Here is a 14,525-nt window from a genome sequence, read left to right as displayed (position 1 = left end):
GCCTGGCTAAAATGAAAAATCGCCTGCGCTAATCACACGCGGCGATTCGTTTTCCGAAGTCGCCCGAAGTTTCCGCGTGAGGCAACTTCGGAAAACGAATCGCCGCGTGTGATTAGCGCCGGCGACTTTTCATTTTATCCAGGCGCAGAGCGAGGGGAGGCATTCGGGGAGAAAAGTCACTGCGATTAGTCGCCAGGCGACTAAATCTCCCCAAATCGCCAAGTGTGTCCCAGCCCTTAAAGTGATAAAGGGCTTGTAGCCTGAAACATGTCGTGGTAATAAAACACTATTTGCAGCAAGCTCTTCTCTATGGTTCTTTCTCAGTAACCTTTGTACATTTGTATTCGCCATTACACCTGTGGTGATGGTGTGCACTGGGGATGAGAACCTAAATTGACCCACACTTAAGAGTCAGGGCACACAGGCAGATTCGGGGAGACCGCGACAAATCTCCTCTTCTTCAGGGCGACTGATCTCCCTGAACTGCCTCCCCTGCCTTCCCGCCGGCTAAAATGTAAATCGCCAGCGAGATGCGTTTTCCGAAGTCACCTCACGAGGAAACTTCGGGCGACTTCAAAAAAACGAAGTCCTGGTGATTTTCTAGCCGGCAGGAAGGCAGTTCGGGGGGGATTAGTCGTCCCGAAGAAGAGGAGATTTGTCGGCAGGCGACTAATCTCCCCGAATGTGCCCTGATCCTAAGGTGGCATACACGGGCCAATAAAATCTGCCGTCAGACCAGATGTCGTTCAGACAGGACTAAAAATCCCGTTGGATTGCGCCCGCATTTGTTCATTGATGTGGTCCCGCAATCCGACCACCCGTTACCTTTCGATATGATCAGCCCGATGTCGCCCACCTCAAGGTAGGTATATCTGGAGAGAGACACGCTTTGGTGACATCACCAAATGAGCAGATCTCTCCGTGAATGGTCACCAAGTAATTGACATCACTGCATCACAGACAACGCTCTCATCTCATAGCCCACGTTCAGACACCTTCCGTCTATACTATATGCATTTAATGTGACTTTAGGATGACGGATTGTTCCTGGTCAGTTCCAAAACTGGAACCCCTGGTGTTGCCAGACTACAGCTCCAAGCCCTCGACATACAATCAAGGCATGCTGGGATTTGTAGTTCAGTAACATGGCTTTAGTAACAGGCTTTAGGGCAGCACTGTCCGTCTTAAAGGGGAACTCCACACAAACATACTGTAACTTAAAGGAGAACTAAAGCCTAAAAATAAAGATGGCTAAAAATGGCATATTTTATATAGTGAACTTATTGCACGAGGCTAAAGTTTCAGCTTGTCAATAGCAGCAATGATCCAGGACTTCAAACTTGTCACAGGGGGTCACCATCTTGGAAAGTGTCTGTGACACTCACATGCTCAGTGGGCTCTGATTGGCTGTTGAGAAGCTAAGCTTAGGGCTCGTCACTAATTATCCAGCAGAAAATGAGCTTCCCTGGTTGTAATATAAGCTGATGCTACAGGTTTGCTGATTATTAAATTCTGATGCTAATTGCACTGGTTTCTGTGCTGCCATGTAGTAATTATGTGTATTAATTACTAATCAGCCTTATATTGTGACATTTCTATTCTATGTGTACTGTATATTGTGAGTGGCTCCCTAAGTTCAGTAAGTGACAGCAGCACAGAGCATGTGCAGTGAATCAGCAGAAAAGAAGATGGGGAGCTACTGGGGCATCTTTGGAGACACAGATCTGCTAAAGGGCTGTTACAGAAGCACAAAACATAATGTACAACATTTCTACCTACTTCTTTAGTTAGGCTTTAGATCTCCTTTAAGCCTTTTGAAAAGTAAACATAATTTCAAGCTACATTGCAATATACATCAATTAAAAAATATGCAGACTTTTCATGATTTTTAATGGTTTGGAACAGTTCCCTAAGCCTAGCCCCCTGCTCTCCTGCTCATCTGTCTGACTACTTTGCTGAGCTGGCTGACTACTGTTACTTTGTATCAACAGCCATCTGTCCTCAGCCTGCATCCTCCAAACCCCACAATTCCCTGCACATGTGATTTCACTAAGGAAAAAAACATCACTGTGCAATGCATTGTGGGTTATGTAGTTCCTGCATGCTCTCTGTAAGCTGTGTGTGTGTGTTACATCAGTATTTAGTCCCTCCTTCCCTGCCAGGATTTCAAATGATGCAGATACTGTTAAACAGCTGGATTTCAGCATAGAAAAGTGGCATTTATTCATACTTTTTGAAGAAACAGGTAACTGTGATGAATATATTAGGGGTTTCTGTGTTATGTGGGTCTCTTTATCACATTTTGCTTTGGAAGCCAGAGTTCCCCTTTAATTCATGTATTGCGCCTTTTCAATGCTCATACAGTGCGTCAAGCCAACTGTTTTCTAACATATCCTGAATCCTGTGTAAGTAGAGAGCCCTGTAACGATCACCCTGCCCGAAAATATAACGACCTACAAAGGAACTTATCCTGTACCTTTAAATCCAACTGACCTGTATGAAGCAAAATACAAGAGCAACTAGTCCTTTTATTTATTGCAATAAGTCCTCCTCTTCCTCTGTGCTTTTGCCCTGCAGCTTTTTCATTCTCAGCTCCTCTCTGTAGTTGTAAGAAAACAGATGGGGATTCTGGTCGCACATCTCCCTGTACACGTTGCAGAGTTTTTTAAAGTGAGTCATGGTCAGTTCGATGGGACGCAGCGTCGGATCCACGTCGGCTAACCTTAGCATCTGCTCTGTCAGTTGTATGCGGATTTCTTCGGGAAATAGGATTCTACAAAAGAAGAATGTTAAAGGGATACTGTCATGGGGAAAATGCATCAGTTAATAGTGCTGCACTGAAATCTGTTTTTCGAAAGAGCAAACAGATTTTTTTATATTTAATTTTGAAATCTGACATGGGGCTAGACATATTGTCAGTGTCCCAGCTGCCCCAAGACATGTGACTTGTGCTCTGATAAACTTCAATCACTCTTTACTGCTGTACTGCAAGTTGGAGTGATATCACCCCCTCCCTTTCCCCCCAGCAGCCTAACAACAGAACAATGGGAAGGTAACCAGATAGCAGCTCCCTAACACAAGATAACAGCTGCCTGGTAGATCTAAAAACAGCACTCAATAGTAAAATCCAGGTCCCACTGAGATACATTCAGTTACATTGAGTAGGAGAAACAACAGCCTGCCAGAAAGCAGTTCCATCCTAAAGTGCTGGCTCTTTCTGAAAGCATATGACCAGGCAAAATGAGCTGAGATGCACCTACACACCAATATTACAACTAAATACACTTGCTGGTTCAGGAATGAGATTTTATATTGTAGAGTGAATTATTCACAGTTTAAACAGTGTCATTTAGAAATAAAAACGACATCATAAAAATCATGACAGAATCCCTTTAAGAACAATAACAAGAGTTTAGCGAGAAAAGGTGCTTTCAAGAATTCTCACATCCTAAACTTGATATACTTGGGAGGCTAAACTTCTACTTAAGGCCTCCAAGTCAACCAAACAAACATGGTTCCCCCCGGGTGATGCCAAAGTGATCATTTAAATAACAAGACTATTTACTTACGAAACTCCATGGTGGCAGTATTTTCGCCGGAACTGGAAGATGCATCGAACGACTTTTTCAACCAGCTTGAATGGCTGTTCTATTTTCGGCTGTACAAAAGGGGTGAGATGCACAACTCCGACATCAACCTTAAAGCAGGGGAGCGAAACAAAAGTTTGCAATCGTTTTAATACAGCCCCTTGTTGTCCATCTCTTCCCTAGGTACCAGGGCCGTTTGCTGACGTAACACATATTCACGGGCCAATTATAATAATGTCAGGTCTGTGGAGTTAAAAATCCCTGTCCCCAGAGTAAGCTACTACAGTTTGTTGATCCTTTAATCCCTAACGGTGAAAGGGGAACTAACGCAAAAATTTAAATGTATTATAAGCTTCCTCATACTGAAGCAATAAACTCTCTAAATACAATCAATTAAATATTCTGCATTGTTTCTGAAATAATCAGGTTTATCTTCACTATTCCTCTCTCAGCATCTGTTTCTCTTTATTCAGGAGTTGGGTGTCAGATGAATGATCCAATATATCTTATAGGTGGTCTCCCTTTCCTAGCAGATGTATTAGAGCTCACTCAAATAACTGATTCCAGTTCAAACAAAATCTAACAAAATAACTGCCTTTTGCACAAATCCTGCATGTAGAGAGACATGGGGTAAATTTATCAAAGAGTGAAATTCTGCATGGTCACAATTCATTTCTATGGGATTTTATGGCATATTTATCAATGGGTGAAAGTGAAAGTTCACCCTTTGATAAATACGCCTTTTAAAATCCCATAGAAATGAATGGAAAGTGGCGGAATTTCACTCTAGTGGCGGAACATCACTATTAACTTTACTCTTTGATAAATATACCCCATGATTTCTGGTGATTTTTAAAGAGTGAGCTCTAATACATCTTCTAGGCAAAAGTAAAATTCAGTAAAATTAGTCAGAATTTTACATATTCGATTTTTTTAATAAATAATCAAATAATCGAATTTCGAGTAAAACTGAATTCATGTGAGTTTAAAAAAAAACCAAAAAAAAAACCACATGAATTTGAAATCCAACCCTTAATAAATGTGCCTCTTAAAGTTAATTTAAAGGTGAACAACCCCTTTAATACAGTAATATATAAAAAGCACAATCAAAACTTGGCTGGGACACAAATTGGGTTATGTAATAAAAGGCACTAAGTTTGCTCATGGGTAGTAACCCCTAGCAACCAATCAACAGGTAGAATCTACTGTTTAAATGCAAGTATCTTATTGGTTGCCATGGGTTACTGCTCCCAGGCAAACTTAGTGCCTTATATTACATATGGGGGAAAGTGATGTATTAGGCTCACTTACTGTACATACAAGATAGGGCAATGTTCTGAGCCTTCCTGGACAATCCCCGAGGGGTGTCCAAAGTGTTATCCTACTATTGAAACCAATGGCAGCTGCTAGTGAGGAAGACAGTCCCCCTTTACATTCACAGCAAACTATATGCACCTTGGGTTTTGGAATGAAGGCCCGGCCAGGAATAGTGAAGCAGTTCTTTACATTGCAGAGGTACTGGGACATGATAGAGAGACGGCTGCGCTGCTTATTCTTTGTACTCGCGGTCAGGCGCTGTGGAAATGGGAAAAATAAGCAGAACCGTTATGGAGGAGATGAAAAACAGATAAACTGGGATTCTGGAGGATTATTTTGCTGCAGCCACTGGTTCTGCAGAGTTGGAGAAAGTTTGTATTAAACAATACAAAAACTATAAAATCCACATTAGATTACATGACAACACAGGACCCAGTGCAGTCTGTATATTCTGATTATTAATCAGTCTTGCTGTATCGGCTTCTGGCAGATATTATTTGACTTGTGCTGTTTTGATCATTTATAACGATCCCTAAGCAGCCCAGACCACACTGAGCACGTGCACAGTCTTGGTCTTGCAAAGATGTATAACAAAGTTACAAGATGGTGACCCCCTGTGGCCAACTTTGAAAGCATAAATCATTTGTTTGATTAGGCTTGTGGTGCAGTAAGTTCATGTTTATGTTTAGTATACAAAATACAGCATTTCTAGCCTTATTCTATTTAATATAAGCTTCAGCATACTGAAATAAGAAACTTTCTAAATATAATCAATAAAATATTCTGCATCATTTCTGAAATAATCACATTTATGTTGACTATCCCTCTCTCAGCATTGGTTTCTCTTCATTCTGTCTTCATTCAGCAGTTGGGTGTCAGATATTCATTGACAGTTAGATCCAATATATCTTATAGGGGGGCTCCTTTCCTAGCAGATGTATTAGAGCTCACTCATATAACTGATCCCAGTACAAACAAAATCTAACAAAATAACTGCCTTTTGCACAAATCCTGCATGTAGAGAGACATGATGTCTGGTGATTTTAATAGACTGAGCTCTAATACATCTTCTATGAAAGGAATCCCCCCCTATAAGATATATTGGATCTAACTGTCACTGAATATCTGACACCCAACTGCTGAATGAAGAGAGAATGAAGAGAAACAGATGCTGAGAGAGGAATGGTGAAGATAAACTTGATTATTTCAGAAACAGTACAGAACAATTAATTGTATTTAGAAAGTTTCTTATTTCAGTATGATGAAGCTTTATATTAAAATTACATTTTTCCCCTTTAAATTCATAATGGGTCTCCTCTGTCCCTAAAGTATTTTCCTACATAGCAACTGCGTCACTTTATTCATAGAAAAATCCATTCATGCTTTCACATGCTTCTTTCCGAATGATGTTTCCTTTATTCCAGTTAAGACCCTTGGTCTCAATCCAAATTCCAAGAAAATTGAAGTGTCGTTTGCATTAACAGCGCAGGTTCCGTCCTTGTTACTTCTCTATCTTAATCTTTACCTCCGCAACTTCCTGCTGGAACGTCAGAGTCATCTGTGTCCTTCCATATGTGAACGGACCAGTCCTGTCTGCGACCTGCTCCAACCACTTAATGATCAGAGGAGTTGAGACACTAAAAGGCAGATTCCCAATTATATGCACATTAGGAGGCTCTGAAAGAAAAAGAAATAAGATTACTTGGTTTAAAGCTGAAACAAAAGATTGTGCCCCAGGTGTAGGGAATAGCATAACCCCTAATGTAATATATAAAGATATAAAGGCACAAGGCTGCAGGCTGAGTTATACAGGGAACTCTGAGTATCACTCATGTATTATAAGGTATAATGTACCCCCTACTGTAAATGATAAGGATATTAGAAGTCACTGAGGGGTTGTTCTGTGACCATATAAAGGCACAAGGCTGCAGGCTGAGTTATACAGGGAACTCTGAGTATCACTCATGTATTATAAGGGATAATGTACCCCCTACTGTAAATGATAAGGATATTAGAAGTCACTGAGGGGTTGTTCTGTGACCATATAAAGGCACAAGGCTGCAGGCTGAGTTATACAGGGAACTCTGAGTATCACTTATGTATTATAAGGGATAATGTACCCCCTACTGTAAATGATAAGGATATTAGAAGTCACTGAGGGGTTGTTCTGTGACCATATAAAGGCACAAGGCTGCAGGCTGAGTTATAGAAGGATCTCTGAGTATCACTCATGTATTATAAGGGATAATGTACCCCCTACTGTAAATGATAAGGATATTAGAAGTCACTGAGGGGTTCTGTGACCATATAAAGGCACAAGGCTGCAGGCTGAGTTATACAGGGAACTCGGAGTATCACTCATGTATTATAAGGGATAATTTACCCCCTACTGTAAATGATAAGGATATTAGAAGTCACTGAGGGGTTGTTCTGTGACCATATAAAGGCAAAAGGCTGCAGGCTGAGTTATACAGGGAACTCTGAGTAGCACTCATGTATTATAAGGGATAATGTACCCCCTACTGTAAATGATAAGGATATTAGAAGTCACTGAGGGGTTGTTCTGTGACCATATAAAGGCACAAGGCTGCAGGCTGAGTTATACAGGGAACTCGGAGTATCACTCATGTATTATAAGGGATAATGTACCCCCTACTGTAAATGATAAGGATATTAGAAGTCACTGAGGGGTTGTTCTGTGACCATATAAGGGCACAAGGCTGCAGGCTGAGTTATACAGGGAACTCGGAGTATCACTCATGTATTATAAGGGATAATGTACCCCCTACTGTAAATGATAAGGATATAAGAAGTCACTGAGGGGTTGTTCTGTGACCATATAAAGGCACAAGGCTACAGGCTGAGTTATACAGGGAACTCTGAGTATCACTCATGTTTTATAAGGGATAATGTACCCCCTACTGTAAATGATAAGGATGTTAGGATATAACGAACTACCCTTTATTTAAAGCATATTCATTACTTTTCAAAGATATGGAGAAGAAATCTTCTGAGCATGTCTGAGGGAACAACTCCCACTAATACAAAAAAACAAGCTACAACCTCACATTTTACTGCCTGTGTAAAGAGAATAAAATAGAGCATATTTCATTTAGCTGTACTTTTTAATAAAAATATACAATACACGTAAAGGGCAATCAGCACGACAATGTACACTGGCACTCAGCGCTGCAGCTTACCATCGTCCCAGCTTTTTATTAGATGTTTGGGAAACGCTCTGTCCATCCTGTACGTGAGAATGTCCCCGTGTACGGTTCTTACTTTTCCGCCAGATGCTTCGTTTAACATCTGCTGAACAAAAAGAAGTGTCAAGGAGCACCCATGCCTTAGTTCTTTGTAGAACGGCAGCACTTTTAATCCATACAACAAACTTGGGGTTAAAACAACCGGTGGTCTTGACGTTGCTGTCGAAGTCAAATATACATAATAATTGTTCAAGTGCACAATGCTGTCTGTTGTACTTCCAATATCCCTAATAATATCCTTGTTTTTCGGAGAAGGGATTTACAGTGTGAAATACAAGGGGAGAGGACTAGAAGTCTGTGCGATTTCTGGTCAGTCACATTTGATTGATCAGTGAAAAATCTCCAACATCAGCTTCTCATATATTGCTCACCTTAAGCCCAGGGATAAACCGGGTGTCTTTTTCCACCACCAGAAGCTCTTCAACCCCAGCATTTAGAATCGATCTCGTGATCCCCCCTGGGCCAGGGCCAACCTCACACACGTAAGCATTTTGTAAATTTCCTGCTCGTCTCACAATTTTATCTGAAAACAAAAAGCCGACGTTCATGTACGGGAGCCGAAAAGGCAGCAGAGACGGAACGAAAGGCTTGTAAACTGTTTTAACTACAATTCCCAGCGTCCTCAGTCTGTTAGAAGATATCATTTATTGACAGCTGAAAGGCTTTAAAGGAGAAGCAAACCCAAAAACCCTACCCTACAGAGGCCCCCCTCCCTCCAGCCAGTGTTACCCCAGGCAAATGCCCCTAACTTTTTACTTACCCCTCGGTGCAGATTCAGGCATTGCAGTTCACAGGCGCCATCTTCAGCCGATTCGGTAATCTTCGGAATGAGACCAGCGCTTTGGCAGTTGTCACGAAACAGAAAATTGCTCAAACTGCGCATGCGCCGATCCGCCAGTCTCATTCCGAAGATTACCGAAGAGAAGAAGATGGCGCCTGTGAACTCAGCTGGACAGAATCTGCACAGAGGGGTAAGTAACGACTTAGGGGCATTTGCCCAAAGGTAACACTTGGGGGAGGGAGGAGGAAGGGTAGGGGTTTTTTAACTTTTGAGTTTGCTGCTCCTTTAAATAATAATCTTAGTTATTCTTGAAATATCCTGTAAAATAAGATTAGCTATGTGATCTTATGTTCCTTGTATATACTGTAATCCCTTCATCCTTTCAGTATCCTTTAAACTGAATGAGATTTAAAGGAGAAGGAAAGCTACGGAGGCATTTTATTGCCAATAGATTAGCTGCAATAGTGCAAGCTAGAATGCTATATTTATTCTGCAGAATGTTTTACCATACAGCTCTAGAAGCTCTCTCTGATTGTTTATGATAGCAGCTGCCATATTAGCTTGTTGTGACATCACTTCCTGCCTGAGTCTCTCCCTGCTCACTTATAGCTCTGGGCTCAGATTACAGCAGAGAAGGGAGGTGAGAGAGTAGCAAACTGAGCATGCTCAAGCCCTAGCCCTGGAGGTTTAAGCTGAAAACAGGAAGTCTGATACAGAAGCCCATGGGTACACAATAGAAGGAAAGAAATGTGTTGTTTCTTTTGACAGAGGACTCAGAGCAGCATTACTTTGAGGGTTTACTGGTGTATTTATATAGACCTTTCTGATAAGGCTTACTTTTAAACTTTAATTCTCCTCACCAAAGACACACCGATAATATCATATGTAACTAATTTTCCTACAATATTCGGTGAGTGTACGTGGGAGTCGACAAATATCTGCAGAAGACTTGGATATCAGTCGGCTCGTCCATCAGGCTGGACGGAAAATTTTGATCAGACGTCTTTCAAGGCTCCAGAACATCGGCCATTGTTAGTGCTGAACGGTCAGATACAGGTAGAATTCTATTGTTTCTCTCTGTATATCTAACGATTCAGCTCTACACGTGTGTATTGGAACCAACCATCTTTCTTGGAAACATCTTTTCCAAGAAAGATCGTAGTTGATACTTCTATGGCCACCTTTAGCTATATATAGTGTTTCCTCACTGAATTCACTGCTCTACTGTTTTCTGGATTCACCAGTGTAATCATGCACAGACATAGACAATAACATTCTAAAAAAAAAAGAACCAACCTGTAAGTTTTAGATCTAGGAGAAAATTCTGAGACAGCTGCTTTTCTGCCCGTAGATTAAAAAGTTTGACGATTTCCCCAATGGTTGGTAAGGGGGGCAGTCGAAACTTGGCCAGCGCTCCTGGAGTAGCCATGATTTCTGGAACGTAAGCATTGTACAATGAATATTTATATGGATTCCTACTTTTTAAATAGAACATTGCCTTCTCTTCTGAGAACTGAATGAGTATTTTGTAGTGGTGCCGATAAACATCAACCCAAGGATGAACGGTGAATAAGTAATGGTGCAGATACACAAATTAAACCATACACTCCCCTAAATATTAAAGGGGTTGAGATAACTGTTAGTATGATGTAGAGAGGGATATTCTGAGACAATTTGCAATTGGTTTTCATTTTTTATTATTTGTGGTTTTTGAGTTATTTTGCTTTTTATTCAGCAGCTCTTCAATTTACATATTAACCAATCTGGTAACTAGGGTCCAAATTCCCCTAGCAACCATGCATTGAGACTGGAATATGAATAGGAGAGGCCTGATTAAAAGGATCAGTAATAAAAAGTAACAATAGCCTTAGGGTAGGGGCACATGGGCAGATTCGGGGAGATTTAGTCGCCTGGGGACTAGTCGCCACTTCTTCTGGGCGACAATCTCCCCAAACTGCCTTCCCCTACCTTCCCGCCGGCTATAATGAAAAATCACCAGCGCAATGGCACTCACAGTGCTTCGATTTCCAAAGTCGCCTGAAGTTTCCTCATGAGGCAACTTCGGCGACTTCGGAAAACGAAGTGCCGTCCCACTGGCGATTTCTCATTATAGCCGGCGGGGAGGACTGTCGCCCAGAAGAAGAGGCGATTAGTCGCCAGGCGACTAAATCTCCCCGAATCTCCCCATGTGCCCTTACCCTTACAGAGCATTTGCTTTTTTAGAAGTACGTTAACGACGCTCATTTTAAAGCTACAAAGATTCAGAAGAAAAAGGCCAATAACTACAAAACTATAAAAAAATAAATAATGAAAACCAATTGAAAAGTTGCTTAGAATTGGCCGTTCTATAACATAATAAAAATTAACTTAAAGGTGAACCACCCCTTTAAGCAAAGTCTGAATCCATAAACTTGAAAATATTGTCAAGGGAAAAATCTTCAGGTATTCCCACTATAGGGAGTTTGTAAAAATCCTCTGTTTTCAATATTTCACTAGAAGTTTTGGATATGATTTGGATATTGTGAGCTTTGAGGGATTTGACTATGTCTGCCCCAAAAAAGTGACACCACATTACCCCCATTAATTGTTATCAAAGCCCCATAAAAAAGCCTCCTCATGTCTAAGCACTAGTAGTAGGGCAAGCAATGCTGGGCAACAACCACCACAATGGCCAGTGGAGGGTAAATTGGGGCATTTAGATCCCACCTATTAAAGGGATATGGTCATGCGAAAACGTGTTTTTTTCAAAACACATCAGTTAATAGCGCTACTCCAGCAGAATTCTGCACTGAATCCATTTTTCAAAAGAGCAAACAGATTTTTTTATATTTAATTTTAAAATCTGACATGGGGCTAGATACTGTAAGTTTCCCAGCTGCCCCCAGTCATGTGACTTGTGCTCTGATAAACTTCAGTCACTCTTTACTGCTGTACTGCAAGTTGGAGTGATATCACCCCCCAGCAGCCAAACAAAAGAACAATGGGAAGGTAACCAGATAACAGCTCCCTAACACAAGATAACAGCTGCCTGGTAGATCTAAGAACAACACTCAATAGTAAAATTCAGGTCCCACTGAGACACATTCAGTTACATTGAGTAGGAGAAACAACAGCCTGCCAGAAAGCAGTTCCATCCTAAAGTGCTGGCTCTTTCTGAAATCACATGACCAGGCAAAATGACCTGCACACCAATATTACAACTAAATACACTTGCTGGTTCAGGAATGAAATGTTATATTGTAGAGTGAATTATTTGCAGTGTAAACAGTGTCATTTAGAAATAAAAACTACATCAGAAAAATTATGACAGAATCCCTTTAAGGTAGAACAAATGCAATTGTCCCAAATGTCTGGCAACGATAAGTATAAATTGGATAGAGAGGGTGACATTGTGTATTTCACCCTTATTCATTAGAACGACATTGTTCTGTATTATGTTAAACATATTAATTAAGTGAATTGGTGGGGTAGATTGTTCTATATTCAAATAAACAAGTCAATTAACTGGATTATTAGAAGGAGATTGTTCTGTACAATGTTAAACATATCAGTTAACTGGAGCCCAGACACTCTAACCTGCTAGAAATGGGCAGTGCTTGATTATCTCAGTATATTTTTTCAATAAAAAAAAATAGAACTTGTTTAGTAAAAACACTAGTAAAGATTTCGTTTTTTTTTATGTATTGTTTTAATTTAAAAAAAAAAATTATTTTTTATTTTTCCAAAACCAAAGTTTAAAGTTGAATGTTGGTGTCTCTGGTGTTTGAGTCTGGCAGTTTAGTAATTCGGGTGCAGGTTCTGAACTGTTACAATTTTGCAACATTTAGTTGATACATTTCTCAGCAGCATCTCTGGAGTATCAGCAACTATTGTATCAATTCTAAGGCTAAGGCCACACTAGGCGATAGCGCCGCGATTTGACTCGCGGCGACTTTTCGCCGCGACTTTTAAGCCGCAATCGCTGGGGAAACTTTTGCGCTGGCGTCTATGGGGAATCGCGAAAAATCGCCAGCGTAAAAACACGCGCGGCGATCTTTTTTCTATTGTCGCTCGAAATCGCCTAGCGAGGCAAATCGCGGCGCTATCGCCTAGTGTGGCCTTAGCCTAACAGCTGCCTGTAATGAAACCCGAGATTCTGCTCAGCAGGGACAAAGATAAGAAATGTATCAAGTATGGGTGAGGTCACACTGGGAGATTCGGGGAGATTTAGTCGCTCGGCGAATAATTGCCTCTTTTTTGGGGCAACTAATCTCCCCGTACAACTTCCCTCTGTCTTCCGCCTGAATGAGAAATCTCATTTCCTCAAGAGGAAACTTCGGGCGACTTTGGAAAACGCTTTGGGCGATTTCAGAAAACAAAGCTCCCCGAATACCACGCCGCAGGTGATTTCTCATTCTAGCAGGCAGAAGCCGTACAGGAAGATTAGTCGCCCCAAAGAAGAGGCGATTAGTCGCGGGGCAACTAAATCTCCTCGAATCTCCAGGTGTGACCTTACCCTAAGGGGCAGATTTATCAAGGGTCGAATTCCAAATAGGAGTTTGTTTGAACTCCCTTAACTTCGAAATCCAAATGAAAAAAGACCAATCAAAATTTATTTAAAAAAATAGGCTGTATTCGATCATTCGAATCGAAGTAAAATTGTATTCGATTCGAAATATTTTAAGAAAAAAATAAAATAAACTTTGATTTTTCATAGTCCACCAATTGACTCCATATGGCTTCTAGGAGGTCCCCCATAGGCTAAAACAGGTTTCAGATGGAGAATGGTCGAAGTTGAATTTTTAAAGAGACAGTACATGATAAATTTCAATAGTCACATTTTTTTCAAATTTGAACTATTCCCTAGTCGAGGTACACAAAAGATAGCTTGAGATTCAACATTTTTTATTTCGAATTTTCACTTCGACCCCCATTGCTAAATCTGCCCCTAAATGTATCAATTTGGTTCGGTTTACAGGGTCGGCGACCCCCTCACAGAGCTGCTTTAGAAGGTGGAAAACACCACGTTTAAACTTCAGCATTGGAAAACAGTATGACAAATAGAGTTGGAAAAAGTCTTTATTTCTGGTGAATTATCTGAAACCAAAAAGTTGCTTGAAGGTGAGCAACCCTATAAAGTGAGTCAGGGGGAGAGTAACAAGCTGCTGTCTCCCATGGCTCTCCCTTTGCAACAAAAAGAAAGAGCAAACATGACAGTGTCACTTATATCAGGGGGCGTCGCTGAGCATCATGGGAGTGTCAATGACAGTGACTCTTTCTAACCAGCTTTACCCATAATAAGGACCATGTATAACACACAACAACCCACTTACCAGCTGCAGAAAACTCTTCCCCTTACAGCATTGTACCTCACAGCTTCCCACGCTACTTCCGGCCACGTGACCTTGTGTTGTACTCCAGCTACAGGGAGCCAGAACGGACAATCCGCAGTCGCTTATTTTGACAGGAACTTGGGTTACTCTGGGTGCAGACCCCGCCCTTCTCTCCAGTGCAGCGCTAGAGGGGCGTTCCGTAGAAGACAGGGATAGAGTCACGCCCCAGTGAAAGGGCGGTGCTTACTGAATGGGCGTGTCT

The 14,525-nt window shown here is 41.2% G+C and overlaps 1 protein-coding gene across 1 annotated transcript; it reads right to left on the bottom strand.

Moving 5' to 3' along the window:
• Positions 1-1,873: 1,873 nt before the first annotated feature.
• On the bottom strand, positions 1,874-14,335 carry tfb1m.L (transcription factor B1, mitochondrial L homeolog). The gene is given in 8 exon segments (NM_001086381.1): positions 1,874-2,773; positions 3,570-3,697; positions 5,043-5,162; positions 6,430-6,581; positions 8,105-8,213; positions 8,542-8,693; positions 10,248-10,385; positions 14,264-14,335. Coding segments are annotated over 7 exon segments (1,035 nt in total). The 5' UTR covers positions 10,381-10,385; positions 14,264-14,335; the 3' UTR covers positions 1,874-2,532.
• Positions 14,336-14,525: the final 190 nt, after the last annotated feature.

Source organism: Xenopus laevis, chromosome 9_10L (assembly GCF_017654675.1).
Source record: "Xenopus laevis strain J_2021 chromosome 9_10L, Xenopus_laevis_v10.1, whole genome shotgun sequence".
Classification (NCBI taxonomy): Eukaryota; Metazoa; Chordata; class Amphibia; order Anura; family Pipidae; genus Xenopus; species Xenopus laevis.
The sequence above is the reverse complement of the archived record's forward strand: the minus strand, read 5'-3'. Positions and strand labels throughout refer to the sequence as shown.